The sequence below is a fragment of the Panthera onca genome, chromosome C1 (assembly GCF_046562875.1).
Source record: "Panthera onca isolate mPanOnc1 chromosome C1, mPanOnc1 haplotype 2, whole genome shotgun sequence".
NCBI lineage: Eukaryota > Metazoa > Chordata > Mammalia > Carnivora > Felidae > Panthera > Panthera onca.
Genome location: NC_138346.1, coordinates 207,584,838 through 207,599,678, shown reverse-complemented (window position 1 = coordinate 207,599,678; position 14,841 = coordinate 207,584,838). Strand labels below are relative to the sequence as shown.

General features: G+C 44.8%; 1 protein-coding gene across 5 annotated transcripts in view; it reads right to left on the bottom strand.

The window, feature by feature from the left end:
• Nucleotides 1-14,841, bottom strand: part of UBR4 (ubiquitin protein ligase E3 component n-recognin 4) — a 132,376-nt gene that overhangs the window by 99,923 nt on the left and 17,612 nt on the right. For all 5 annotated transcript variants that reach the window (XM_078452300.2, XM_060626242.3, XM_060626241.3 and 2 more), the window contains exons 12-17: nucleotides 11,122-11,221; nucleotides 10,849-10,986; nucleotides 9,693-9,810; nucleotides 8,428-8,615; nucleotides 7,320-7,479; nucleotides 7,114-7,199 (exon numbers count right to left, since the gene is read on the bottom strand). In XM_078452300.2, the coding sequence (XP_078308426.2) occupies nucleotides 7,114-7,199; nucleotides 7,320-7,479; nucleotides 8,428-8,615; nucleotides 9,693-9,810; nucleotides 10,849-10,986; nucleotides 11,122-11,221 (790 nt within the window). The remainder of the gene's footprint in view (nucleotides 1-7,113; nucleotides 7,200-7,319; nucleotides 7,480-8,427; nucleotides 8,616-9,692; nucleotides 9,811-10,848; nucleotides 10,987-11,121; nucleotides 11,222-14,841) is intronic.

The following is a 14,841-nucleotide window of genomic DNA, read 5'->3' as shown; positions in this document are numbered from 1 at the left end:
AGCCACAGTATGAGAAACAGTATTTTAAAAACATTTATCTAACTACGAACTTGTATCTAGAATTTACAAAGAACCTTTCAATTCAGTAAGGAAGGGACACACCATAATGGTTTAAATGGGAAAATTTTGAATAGGTAGCTCAGAAAATAAAATATATTGACTGCAAAGGAAAAACATAAAAAAAAAAAAAAAAAGTCAAGGGACACCTGGGTGGCTCAGTAGGTTGAACACCCGACTCTTGATTTCGGCGCTGAAGGAGTATTTTAAAGGGTACACAGAAATTCAGATTCAGACGCGGTTTGCAGAAAGGTCACTTCGCTCAACAAACAGGAAAACTATCGAGGGAAAGTTACTCATCTAGCCCCATTCACAACTACAGTTAATTGGTGTCAGAGATGGGGTCCTGAAAAAGGAGAAATGCAGAGATGCAAACTGAGACGGCAGAATCAGGACGATTTTCCAAACAGGCAGAACACGAAAAGTCTTCCCTTCAGAAGAAAACTTCCTGAACAATTTTAATGGCTGACAGTTTTTCTTCGATAACCAGTTATATACAAGTAATACGCCAAGTGGGGAGGTCGGTCCCGCACCTGTGGGTCCACCCACTTGTACGAACGGTATTAGCAGAGAAATCTGCCTGTAAGATGTCAAGGCACCTCCAATTAGTCAGGGCTGTGCCTCTGCCTCCAGTTGTAGCGTGTCTTTCAAATGAGCTTGACTTTGAGCTCAGTTATCTAAGCTGTAACTTATCTTCTCAAACACACACACAAACTGAGCAGGATGCCAATGGAACACCAGACAAAAGGCCAGTGTTCTCACTTGGCTTCAGAAAACACAAATCATAGTTACCTCAGGATACAGGATAAGTTTCTAAGTCTGCCAAATTAAATTATGTTCTTAGGTAACACCCCAGAGGACCCCATTCCTGGGAAACAACTATTCAAAATGTCACAGATAATCAGGAGTAGTTCCCATGTGCTGGGCAGTTATCATGACTAAGTGCCGCACACCAACTGTCACAGGCAACGCTCTGGGCCACGATGTTACCTGGGTATGCGCTCCATTCTACTGATGCGGGAAACAGAGGTCAGAGTGGTTTAAAAACACACTAAGCCACAAGACTCCCAACTGCCCAAACCAGATTCATCTCTAAAATCTACATTCTCGGGGCACCTGGGTGGCTCAGTCAGTTAAGCGTCCGACTTCAGTTCAAGTCATGATCTCTCAGTTCGTGAGTTCGAGCCTCGTGTCGGGCTCTGTGCTGACAGTGCAGAGCCCGAGTCTGCTTCGGATTCTGTGTCTCCCTCACTCCCTGCCTCTCCCTTGCTTGCACTCTATGTGTGTGTGTCTCTAAATTTTTTTTAAACTTAATGGAGTAATATTTGAAATAGTAAAACTTGAAAGAAGCAGAAAAAAAGAGATGAATTGATGTTCTGATTTTAACTGCAAAACCGTGCATCTATCTACACAGACAGGGACTACAAAGAAACATGGAAAAACATAAACCATGAATTTGGTGGAAGAATGTAACGTTACAATGTTATTTATAGGATTTTTTTTTTAAGAGAGGGTTTTTTTGTTTTGTGTCCGTTGTCTCGGGCCTCAGAGCCGCAAAAAATGATCAAGCCTTCCTCAGAGCCTGGATTAGCCCTAAGGAAGAGGGCTTCCTAAGAAGTAAAAGAGAGCCATAGCCCACCAACCAAGGCCTAGCCTGAAGTGCCCCCTCCAGCCCGAGCACCCCCGTGCCCACCCTTGCTTAATGCCAGCTCTCCTGGGTTCCTGGCCCCAGCCCTCGCCGCTCGGGCCATCCCCCGCCCACCTTGCTGTTTCTCATTACTTCAACGACTGCCCCTTAGTGGATAATTCCCAAAACCACATTACCACTCTTAATTTAAGTTCTGAATTTCAGACTCACATTTCCAACTACTTTCCAGATGTCTTCAACCCACTGGCCCCCCACAACATCATCATATTTAAAGTGGCTTTAATGGTAGGGGTAACCGTTTAACTAAAAAAATTAATATATGCTACACAATTCTTACACACCAAATTCTTACATAGAATTCTCATATATAAAAACATACAAATTGTTTTTCTCACTGGATTGAAAGGGCTGTAAGATGCAACATTCTGACACAGGAAGCAACATAATCAATAATCACATCGGTAACGCCTACTTAAGTGCTTTTAGCTTACTCCATTAAAGGAAAGCCTCGGGGAGCCTAGGCAGCTCACTCGGTTACGCTCAGGTCATGATCTCACGGTTCTTCTCTTGAGTTCAGCGCAGAGCCATCCTCGGATCCTCTGTCCCCTTCACTCTCTGCCCCTCCCCTACTCACACTCTCTCTCTCAAAAATAAACATCTAAAAAAATAAATAAATACCTGAAAAATTAAGGAGAGCCTAACGCTCAAGCTCTACTGCAGAATGGTTTGCACATTCCACTAACCACAACGGACTAGTCTGGCTAGTCTGGCTAGTGTGGTTAGTCTGGCTAACCACAACGGACGGCAAGACAGTTGGGCTGGTAAGGTGACACTGTTTTTAAAAACAAAAAGAGAAAATGGCAAACTGTGCCTCGTGTAGCTCAAGAACCCAAAGGACCATTCTGAGCAACCGTGCATAAATAAGCGATCCACGAGTACACACAACCTCTGAGCTGACTCAAACCCAGGAGTGCTCCCCGAGCACTCGGCACGGCTCCTCTACCACCAAACTAACCCTTCTCGCCGATGGCCCCTTTCTACGAAAGACAACAGCATCCTTCTGGTCTCATCCGGGTTGTAAACCCAGGCAACACCTTAGACTCTCTCCTATCCGTGTTCTTTACCCCGTTCAAATAGTTTCCCGTGATCTCTATCTACCATGGGCCCTTTATCCACATGGTATCTCCTATCTCCCCCTTTTCTTATGGTCTCACACTAACTCAAATCATCTGGATCTCTCCAGTGCCTACACTACCTGGCATGCAGTAGGTGCTCCGTGAATACTCTGCGAATGAATGAATGAACTCAGACCTCTACGGTAACGTTAAATTATTATAATTTTATACATAATAATAAATATAATAACTATAAACACAACATTAAATGGTAATAGTAACAAAGACAGCAGCTAATGTTGTGTAGGCACTAATATTATGTGCCAGGTATGTTTCTCATTTTACTTTGTGATAAAAAACAACCGAAAACTGACCATTTTTTAAGTGCACAGTTCTGCAGCATTAAATAAACACACACTGTGCAAACATCACTACCATCCATCTCCAGCACTTATTTATTTTTCCGAACTGAAACCCGATACCTATTAAACACTAAGCCCCTGTGATCCTGGGATGTAAGAAGAAATGTATATTTGGTCTTTGTCTCATTCCTGGTACAGAGCTCCTAAAACTCTCATCATTTCCTGACAAGGGTGAGAAGAACGTGTTTTGTTATTCATAATAAGCCCCTTTCAGCATTACCTATGTTTATAATAAGGAGGCCCCTCGACAGCTTTAGGCCAGGGGCTGACTGCCAGGGGAACCAACCCTATGATTAGAGAGCTGGAACCTTCAGTGCCATCCCCAACAGGGCTAGAGACAGAGAGAATCCCCAATGGCCAGTAGAGCAGGACAATGAAAACCACACAAGGCCTGCTTTCTCGTTTGGTTTCAGAAGACACAAATCATCTTACTAGACTGCTCTAATAACAAATTTGAAAGAAAGAACAGAGAGGCCATGCCAACCAAGCACATGGCATCTCAACAGAAAGCCCTCTTCCCAAGATGTCATCTCGGGAAGTAAATAAGTAGGCTTCAATTTCTCCTAGAAGCAGGGAACAGGCCTACTGGTCTTACCAACTCGGAACCAGTTTTTATGACCTGATAGGTGAAGACAATTTTTGTGATGAAACTTCTATCTGCTTACTTTCACAGACTGAGCTACATTCTGCTAACCTACCTTAAGGACACCGTGTATGTCCTGCAATAGCACTCAGGTATCTTGATAAAGGGACAGGACTCTGTACATGATCCCAGAGAAACAATATGCAGGGCAGGGGAACTCAATAGCAGGTCGTTAAATTACACTAACCATCCGTTACTCTCTTCCATCATAGCAATGAAATTTGGGGGCAGAATTTAAAAGCCCGTGTTTGGAGATGGAATGAGAAGGGAGTTTTGAGGATTTGTTCTACATAAAGTCAGTGGTTATGGGAAGACAAGTTGCATGTCCACACAAGGTCTGGAATTAGTTTTTTACATGCTATGAGGACAACATCATTACAGGAGTCTTAAGAACTCCTATTCTCTACAGAAAAATATTTCTTCCCCCATTATTTGGACAAGTTTCGGCAGGAAAAGGCCAAGTCTGTGAACTGTGAAACTTCCCTAAATAAACTTAAGATCTTAGTTATTCCCTAAATAAACTTAAGGAGCTCGTAACTTTGACACGACTTCCCGACCCTATACAGTCTGAGAAGGAGCTGCAGGCCATATACTGACTGAAGAATTTTCTTCTCTTCATCTTAGGTCAACAACTTTACCACTCTGTTTATATTCCCTTTCCTGCCAAAAAAACCCCACTGTTTCATCTAACAATAGGTACATACAAATAGGTTTTATAGTTATCTTTTTAAGCGATGAAATAAGCTCTTAAAATGTTAATTTTATTTTTGAGAGAGCGCTGGAGTGCGGGAGGGGCAGAGAGAGATGGGACAGAGGAGCCAAAGCAGGCTTGGCACTGACAACACTGAGCCCGACGCAGCACTTAAGTCCAAAAAAACCAGAAGACCATGACCTGAGCCGAAGTAAGGTGCTCAAGAGACTGAGCCACCCAGGTGCCCCAACAAAGAAATGAATTTTTAAGAATTTCTCAAATAGGTCCACCTGGATGGTTCAGTAGGTTAAGTGTCTGACTCTTGGTTTCAGCTCAGGTCGTGATCTCACGGTTTGTGGGTTCGAGCCCCACACCGGCTCTGGGATGGCTGCATGGAGCCTGCCTGGGATTCGCGCTCTCCCTCTCTCTGCCCTGCCCCCTCTGCATCGCTCTGTCTCTCTCTGTCTCAAAATAAACTTTAAGTGGGGGAAAAAAAAAAAGAATTTCTCAAATAGCCTAGGATTTTAAGAATCAAATTTAACCTCTTGAAATTGCTTCCTAGATTTTGTCCCTTTGGGGCAAGTGCAATCTCTTCGATTGTGTCCTGATTCTGAGAATCCACTGAAATAACCTTAAGAATAACAAAAAAAAAAATTTCAAAACAATCTTAGGGCAAACTACTGGAGATCTACCAAATTTAATTCTTCTAGGGGAGATGAAGGGTGGCCACAGCTAGGAATCTGCATTTTTTTAAACAAATTCCCCAGGGATCTTTATGTACACTAAAGAATGAGAACCACAAACTCTGACCGTGTTAAAAATAAGTTATTCTCAAAATATGACCTTGTCAAATGTTGGGAAAGTGAACCCACAAATCTCGAACACATTGCTGGTGATAGTAAATCTTGGTGCAGCTCCTGTGTTTGTTTGTTTGTTTGTTTATTTATTTTATTATTTATTTAAAGTAATCTCTACACCTAATGTGGGGCTCAAACTCACAATCCTGAGATTAAGAGTCGCATGCTCCACCAACTGAGCCAGCCAGGTGCCCCACTGATGTAGCTACTTTAGAGACCAGTCTGGCATCACCTGCTTACAATCACATACTCCATATCCTGCCAATTCCACTCCCAGTTCTCTACCCAAGAGAACCCCTTGTTTTATCACAGGAGACTTCTACAACAAAGATCACAACAACAACTGGAATAGCAACAAAATCTGACACAATCCAAAGGTCCGACAGTGGGAGCAGAGGGGAGCTGGTATAGTCACAGATACAATGGGACAGCAGACAGCAGTCAAAGCAAGAACTTCAGAATTAACAGTAATATAAATGAACCTGGGCAACATAGTGGTAAATAATATTAAGTGAAAAAAGAAAGCCTAAAAAGATGAGATATAGCATGGTATCATTACTATAATGCTTAAAACAATCAATTTAAAACTTTAAGGACTACGAATGTAAAAATAAATATATATAGGGGCACCTGGGTGGCTCAGTCGGTTAAGCATCTGACTCTGGCTCAGGTCATAATCTCGTGGTAAATTCAAGCCCCGTGTTAGGCTCTGTGCTGACAGTTCAGAGCCTGGAGCCTGCTTCAGATTCTGTCTCCCTCTTTCTCTGTCCCTCCCCCCCCCCCAACTCTCTCTCTCCCTCAAAAATAAACTTCAAAAAAATTGTTAGTAAATAAAATACATATATACATATATACATATATATGTATATGTATGTATATACGTATACATACACGGATATATAATATATAAATAAAAATAACGAATGAAGGAATCTGAGATGCAGGATTCAGAACATCACCTACCAGCGGGGAGAGAAAACCCTAAGATTTCAAAACTTACAATCAAGATCCTAGGCTTTATTTTCGTGGTGAGTTTGCAAATAGCAGTCTATCTGAAAACACCTACTCCTGTAATTTGAATGATTGTTTTTTTTTAAGCTTATTTATTTATTTTTAAGAGACAGTGCGAAGAAAGTGCAAGCAGAGAAGGGGCAGAAAGAGAAGAAGAGAGAATGCCAAGCAGACTCTGTGCCGTCAGCACAGAGCCTAATGCGGGGCTCAAACTCACAAACCGTGAGATCATCACCTGAGCCAAGATCAAGATGTTTAACCAACTGAGCTACCCGGGCGCCTGAATGATTCTTTTAAAACACACATTTCAACATGTATTTCTTAGATTACTAATTAAGTTAAGCATCTCCTGCGTTTGCTGGCCATGTGTATTTCCCTTTTTTATAAACCGCTCTCATCTATTTTGTCCACTTGCCTACTGCGACAGTCCTCAGGAGCGGTTTTCATCATTTTTCCTTTTCAGTTTACTGAATGACTTGGGGATAAAGAACACATTTCCTCTTCCCTAAAATGACCCTCATCAGGGCAGTGGGACATAATAATCTGTCAACACTCTTTCCAGTGAGGGGGTCTCCAGGATAAACCATGTTCCTTTGCGACTGGAAGGCTACAGCCTACCGGGAGCTGACACAGACGGCGCTTGGCCAGAGGGTCACAGTGCACACAAACCTGCAGGTTGGGCGACTGAAGATCAGAAGTTACCAGAGAATGGTTGAAGTGATAGAGAGCAGCAGCAAACTCTTCATCTGATGAGCCTTGGAGGCAAACAAGAAAGCCAATGACTCAAGCAGCCACTCGATGCATTACACCGCCCCGGCGACAGCCAAGCCCCACCGGGGAAAAAAACCCGCCAGGCACCGATCCTGTCTACTGACCCTTGAGTCCATCCTTGTCCACCTCCTTAATGATACTGGCCAGGGTGGCCATGTGGTGTTCTGAAAGAGACACACTCAGGTAGTTTCGGATAAAATTATTCCGTGAGTTCAGCATGGAAGAGGTAATGAAGTTCAAAATGTTGGAAGCCAGACCTAAGAACTAAAGAGAGCACAGAGAAGTTCATGTCAGGTTCATAAGCCCAGAGTGCCTCTAAACCCTCGATCTAAATAGAAATAAAACACGCCCATAGAGCTGATGGAACAAATGCAATGAATTCAAGTCAGAGTTTAAAGCCCCTACAGCGGGAGTGGGGCTAAGCTTAACTATGACAATCTTTCCCACATAATTCTTCCAGTTACAAAAAATGGCACCAGTTGAACACAACAGACTTCAGAAAACTCCGTGTGAAGACAGAGGCTTCTACACAGACTTGCTTCTTTCACTCCTCCAAGGCCCTGTATTTGTTCAGCTCGGGGACATTATTGGAATAAGGAATTCGGAAGCCTGTATGATCATTATACACACAGGGAATTCCCAGCTCCTTACTGCTCTCTCAAAATGAAACTGAATTATTGTGTAAATGTTTTACGTCCACGGCCTTGACTAGACTAAGCTGTATGAAAGTGAGGTCCGTATCTGACGTGTCTGCTTTAGAACAGGGCTGATAGTACATCATCTAGAAATACTGCTTGAACAAATAATTAGCGAGCATTTAACGACGTACCACACCTATGCTAAGGGCTCTTCACTTCTTCGCAACACCCTTAAAGGCAGGTACTATCACTCCCATATGACAGAAGACAACGCTGAGGCTCGGAGAAGTTTAGATTCTTGCCCACAGTCTCAAAGCCAGTGAGTGGTAAAAGCTAGATCCAAACTCACTTCTAACTCCAAAGGCTATGTTACTAACCCTCAATCAGAGAAGCAACACCAAGGGTACAAGTTATTTAATCAAATGCAATCAGTACACTCAGGCCCTAAGTAAAAATGCCTTTAAACATGACAGTTAATTAACCAATCTACAAAATGTCTGAGTTCAAATGGTCTGCTCTTCACACCCCTTCTTCCCATTTCTCCCTCCCCTAAACCTCAGAAATCTACTCTTACCAACTCAGGATCTTTGCGACTAGCCAAAATGTTGCCCTTCTCACCGGGGGCCTGTTTACTGGGGCTTTTAACGCGAGGCGAGCTCTCCAGCGGAGGGGGCGGGGGAGGGGGTGGAGGTGCCACTTTCTCCTTACTGGGGGAGATGGTCTCCTCAAACCATTGCCCCAAAATAGGCTCACTGTCATCATCTGGAACAGAGAAAGAGAGAAGTAATAAAAATAACACAATGTAAAAATTTTTTTAGCACACCTTTTTTGTGAAACAGTCTACGTCAAAAGGAACACGAGGATTATCTGGACTCAGTGGGAGTAACGTGGTTTCATAAATTTGTCAATACTCCTCTAAGTGTGTAAGCAAACCAGAAGCGTTTTATGGCACATAAATTATACCTCAATAAAACTGGTATTTTTTTAAAGGAGCCCAATGAAGAAAGAACCACCTCACTTTACTGCCAACAAGCCAAATGTTTTGAAAAACAAATGTTTACTTGTCCATGGGTCATAAAGCCCAAATTAAGACCTGGGTGGCCGAATCAGTTAAGCGTCTGACTCTTGATTCTGACTCATGTCATGATCTCGCAGTGGGTGTGGAGACTGCTTGAGACTCTCTCTCTCCATCTGACCCTCCCATGCTTGTGCACACACACACCTTCTCTCTCTCTCTCTCTCTCTCTCTTTCTCTCTCTCTCTCTCTCTCTCTCTCTCTCTCTCTCTCTCACAGACGAGAGACAGGGCACACACATGCTCACGCTCGCTCGCTCGCGCTCTCTCAGATACACAAATAAAACTGCACCTTTCACAATACTATACACCGCTCCCACAAACCCAATTATAATGGAGATATTTCTCTCATTCCATCTCTCTCCAAACAAAGGCAGAAGGGAATGTTCACTTTGCCCTGTTGTTCACTGCAACAGAGTGGAGTTTGTCTCCCTACGCCTCCCCACACCACGCATCTATGACAACAGCCAAACCAATCACCTTACACACAAATGGGTTAATGCAGAAAGAAACGTGAAACGAGATGTATTTTGATCTTGGAGGGGAAAGGATGAAAAGCAATCTGGGCTTCACTGAGAGTAATTTCTACCATCCATTTTTCCACAGCTCAACTTACTCTTGAATAACATGTCACCTTTGAGGGCACAGAAAATCAGGATCCATGCTAGGCAGGGGAAAATGGCAAACAGGAAACTAACGGAAGCGAGCCAATGGAGAAACTTCCTGTTGCAACTATCTCCTGGGAGATGGAAAAGAGGCCTCTACCTTGGCTGCTGTCCTCCTCTGTGCTGCTGAAATCATCCTCATAGTAGGTGTTTGAGTCAGTAGAGGCACTGGCATCACTGCTCATGGAGCCCTTCCTCTGACGCTGCAGGACACAGGCCTAGGAAAACAGCAAGGTTTTGGAACCAATGGTCACAGAAATGGAGCCGCCCTACTTCACCTCATTCACCACGTAAGACATTTTCTCCGTGTCTTCTTTCTTCCTCTAAATCCAAGCAAATCTCTTGGGGTGCCTGGGTGGCTCAGTCTGTTAAGCTTCAGACTCTTAGTTTCGATCAGGTCATGATCTCACGTTTCATGAGATCGAGCCCCGCATCAGACTCTAGGCTGACAGCACGGAGCCTGCTTAGGATTCTCTCTCTTCCTCTCTGCCACTCCCCTGCTTGCACTCTCTTTCTCTCTTTTTCAAAATAAATAAATAAACTTTTTTTTTTTAATTAAAAAATGAAAATATGACCGCTGTCACAAAGAACCAAGTAGCCATGTGCATCACAAAGCTGACAATCAGGGGGCACCCGGGTGGCTCAGTTGGTTAAGCCTCCAACTTCGGCTCAGGTCATGATCTCGCAGTCTGTGAGTTCGAGCCCCGTGTCGGGCTCTGCGCTGACAGCTCAGGGCCTGGAGCCCACTTCAGATTCTGTGTCTCCCTCTCTCTCTCCCCTCCCTTGCTCTGAGTCTCTCCCTCTCTCAAAAAAAAAAAAATAATAATAATAATTTAAAAATAATTTAAAAATAATTTTTTTAGGGGCGCCTGGGTGGCTCAGTCGGTCCAGCGTCCGACTTCGGCTCAGGTCATGATCTTGCAGTCCGTGAGTTCGAGCCCTGCATTGGGCTCTGTGCCGACAGCTCGGAGCCTGGAGCCTGCTTCAGATTCTGTGTCTCCTCTCTCCTTGCCTCTCTCTGACTCATGAGCACACACACGTGCTCACTCTCCCTCTCTCTCTCTCAAAAATAAATAAACACAAAAAAAAGCTGACAATCAGTAACGGATTCAGGTGTGGAATCACTGAAGCTTTCCTCTCATCTTCAAAACATTACCATAAATTTTGAGTTTATGAAGGCCACGGCGTACAGCCTTTTTCCTCCTGAGAGGGTTACACGAGATCCTGCAGATCATCCACGGCGCGACCCCACCCACCTTTCTGTAGGAGGTCGACAGCAGTGTCAACAGCAGGTTCGTCAGCGGGACAGAGTCGATCAGCCGCTGAATCCTCTGGATGGAGGTGCTCTGGGCCATGATGCTCAGGACTGCCGGGGAACCGTCTGTCTCCCAACCCTGAAGGGAAGCAGGCAGAAGAGAATTACGGACCCAACGGCGCAGAAAGGAGCCCCGTGATCAGACGGCTCAGGGCAGCCTCCCCAGGAGCGAAGCCAGCGTCGCCGTGCTGACCCCCTGCGCGCAGTCCCTCACCTTGTGCAGTGCTTCCACTTGCAGGTCTTGGAAGAGAGAGGTCAAGAGCGTGACAGCGTGGTTTGCCAGTATGACCGACAGCACCCCGAAGCCCTGGTGCCTATACAGAGAAGAGGAGAAACACAACTCACCACCTCAGCACAGGGGGTCTTGCCATGCGGGGGTCCCAGACCCCTTTCACAACCTATGAACCTTGCCCCGGAGGGAAGAAAACGCACACACAATGTGTGCATGTAATTTCAGAAGCTCGGTCTCCCTGAAGCCCACCCACGGCCCGCCTGAGGACCCACAAGCTTCAGGTGAAGCACCCCAAGAGGAAAAGAAAGACTTCCAAGTACACGGCACTTTGGAATTTAAACTCTCAGCTCGAATCGACCGGGTGATGTATAGATGCTGACATTCAAAGGCTGCTAGGACACTTGAAGTCATTCTTTCGAGAAGAAAAAAGTTAAAGATTGCCAATTTCTGTAAAATATCTGGGCACAAACCAAAGAGAATAAAAACGAAGACTGACACACTGAATGTAAAACTTTCTTTCTGTCCAAATGGCCACATGACAAACAATTAGAATATCTAATATACAAAGAGTGCACGTAAATTAGTAAGAAAAAAGGACAAACAGCAAAGAGAAAACTGGGGCAAAGGACACAGGCAGTTGCAATGGCACTAATAAAGAAATACGAGTAAGAGAAATGTAATACCACCTTTCTCCTTTAACGCTGGGGCACCTGGGTGGCTCATTCAGTTCACCATCCAACTTCGGCTCAGGTCACGGTCTCACGGCATCGGAGTTCGAGCCCCGCGTCGGGCTCTGCACCAACAGTTCAGAGCCTGGAGCCTGCTTCAGATTCTGTCCCCCTCTCTTTCTGTCCCTCCCCGACTTGTGTTCAAAAATAAACTTTCTCCTTTAACATTAGAAAACGTGAAACCTAACAATGCCCGCTGTCAAAGATCTGTGTCTCCCTCTCTCTCTGTCCCTACCCCACTTGTGTTTGGTCTCAAAAATAAACTTCCTCCTTTAACGTTAGAAAATGTGAAAACTAACGATGCCCACTTCAAAGCGGACCTGGGGGAACGGGCACACGTGCACACACAGCTGCTAAGTAAGAATGCAATCAGAACAGTCTGACAAAACATTTCAAATTTTTACCTAAGTGTGCCCTTTGTCCTAACATTCATACCTCTAGGTATTTACCCCAAGGGGATAATTAAGCAACTTCACAAAGATTTATGTTTTAGAAGATTCATCAAAGCACAGTTTATCAAAACCAGAAATTTCATACACCCTAAATAAGTGTTTCAATAAGGTGATTAGAGTCAACTATGGCCTATTTACATAGTGGAATGCTTAGATACAGTGAATCCCTAATACGGGCACTGAGAAAACGTCTACGATGTTTTCTAACGGTGATCCTGCTTCTGTAAACGTATACATTTTGAATGCGCGCACAGAAAAACATCTGGAAGAATGTTTACCGATTTGGGTGGTAGAATTGGGGTGATTTTCCCCCCCTTTCTCATGGTTTGTAACTTACACAAGGAACAGGTTTTCTTAAATCTTCAGAAACAATAGCCATTTTTTAAACATAACTACTTTTTTTTTAAGTTTTATTTACTTATTTTGAGAGCGAGCGAGCGAGCAGGGGAGGAGCAGAGAGGGGAGAGAAAGGATCCCAAGCAGGCTCCGCGCTGCCAGCACAGAGTGCGACGCAGGGCTCAAACTCATGAAGCGTGAGCTCATGACTTGAGCCAAAAGCAAGAATCGGACGCTTAACCAACTGAGCCACCTGGGCGCCCCATAACTGTTACTTCTGTGGGCAGACCTTTTGGCATCCTCCCACGTCCCTTTACGGTGAGTGCAGACACTCACAGGATTATCAACTACTGTTCTCTCTAATGTGCTTACCTCCCTTCTTTGCCTAGTGTCTACTGTCTACCATCCCAACGTCTATTTCAGATTTCAGTTCGCTTAACACCTCAAGGAAGCCTGCTTTGATTTCTCTGACCAGGCCAAACGCCCTTATTATAATACTCTCTAGATACAATTTGACATCTCTCTTCATGTTTCTTGGAAGCGTGTCCTTTTTTTTTTTTTTTTTTTGGTACATCACAGCATTCCAGAAATGACACAGAGCCTGGGACAGAGAAGACAACTCAGTGAATAATTTGTTGACTGAGGTCCAGAATTTGACTCCCTCCTTGAACTCCAGACGCCCATGCCAACCGCCTCCTCTACATCTCACACAGAGAGATGTGACAGTCATCTCAGAGTCGGCATGGTGAAGATGACATTCTGTGTTTCTTCACCTTCCTGCCACCCCAGCTACTCCTGAGCTGGTATTCCCAGTCTCCGTAAATCATACCATCCTCCGTAAATTACACAATTTTTTGTCTCCTGCCAAAAAATGTTGAGGTCCTATTTTTCACACTCAATATCCAAGCCATCGGCAAATCCTGTCAGCTGTACCTTCAAAACACGTACCCCTTGGACCTCTTCTCTCTGCCTTTCCCACCAGCTCTGTCATTTGCAGAAATGCATCAGCTTCCTACCCGCCCTCCTTCCTGCCTTACACCCTGCAGTCTGTTCTCCTCACAGAAGCTGGCTTCTCACATCGCCAATAACTAGTAAGTCAGATCCGATCACTTTCCTGGGGAAAACCCTCCATGACTTACAGATTACACTTGGCCCTAGGAGATCTGGCCCCGGGCTACCTCTCTGATCTAATTTCCACGCTCCCTCCTGGACGGCTCCACTCCAGCCCACACGGACCTAACTGATCCTTAAAAATGCCAATCAAACCCCCATCTCCAAACCTGAACAATTCTACCCCCAAAATCTGCACGGCTCGCCCTGCCACCTCACATATGTTCTCTCCGTCTTGTCTTCAGAGCTTATTCCTCACCACCCTAACTAAAACACCAGCCCCTTACTAGCTTGCTAGCCCCTTACTCTGATTTATTTTTCTTTACAGGACTCCTACGATAAGTTATCATGAACGTATTAGTGTATCTCCTCACGGTCACTCCAGTTAGAAAAGAAGCTCCATTGGGGCGCCTGGGTGGCTCAGTCAGCTGAGCATCCGACTTCGGCTTAGGTCATGATCTCGCAGTTTGTGGGTTCGATCCCCACATCGGGCTCTGTGCTGACAGCTCAGAGTCTGGAGCCTGCTTCGGATTCTGTGTCTCCCTCGCTCTCTGCCCCTCCCCTGCTCATGCTCTATCTCTCTCTGTCCCAAAAATTAAATAAACAGAAAAGAAAAGAAGCTCCATCAAAGCAAGGACACTGCTTTGAAGAGTGCTACGTCCTCCGTGCCCAGAGACAGCCCAACACGTGGTAGGGACTGAATAGCAAACAAAACCCAGAAATGCCTAGGCTCAGAAAAGAAAACGTCAAGCCACATGGAAGTCATATGTCTAACTTCTCTCCTAGCAAGCAGGGCTTACTTCACCCAAACAGATGCAAACATTTTAGGAAGCAAGGCAGGGGGACCCAACAGAATCCTCTTTAGAGGTTAAACATGCAGTGAGCCATCAGCTGAAAGTTAAACAGGCCCATTACACAAAACAGAAGCACTGTTTTCTGATTTGACCCTCATAAAAACCCTGAAATAGGGGCACCCGGGTGGCTCGCTCGGCTGCCCTTCCGACCGTTGATTTCACTTCAAGTCAGGATCTCACGTTTGTGAGTTCAAATGGGCTCGCAATGGGCTCCGCACCAAT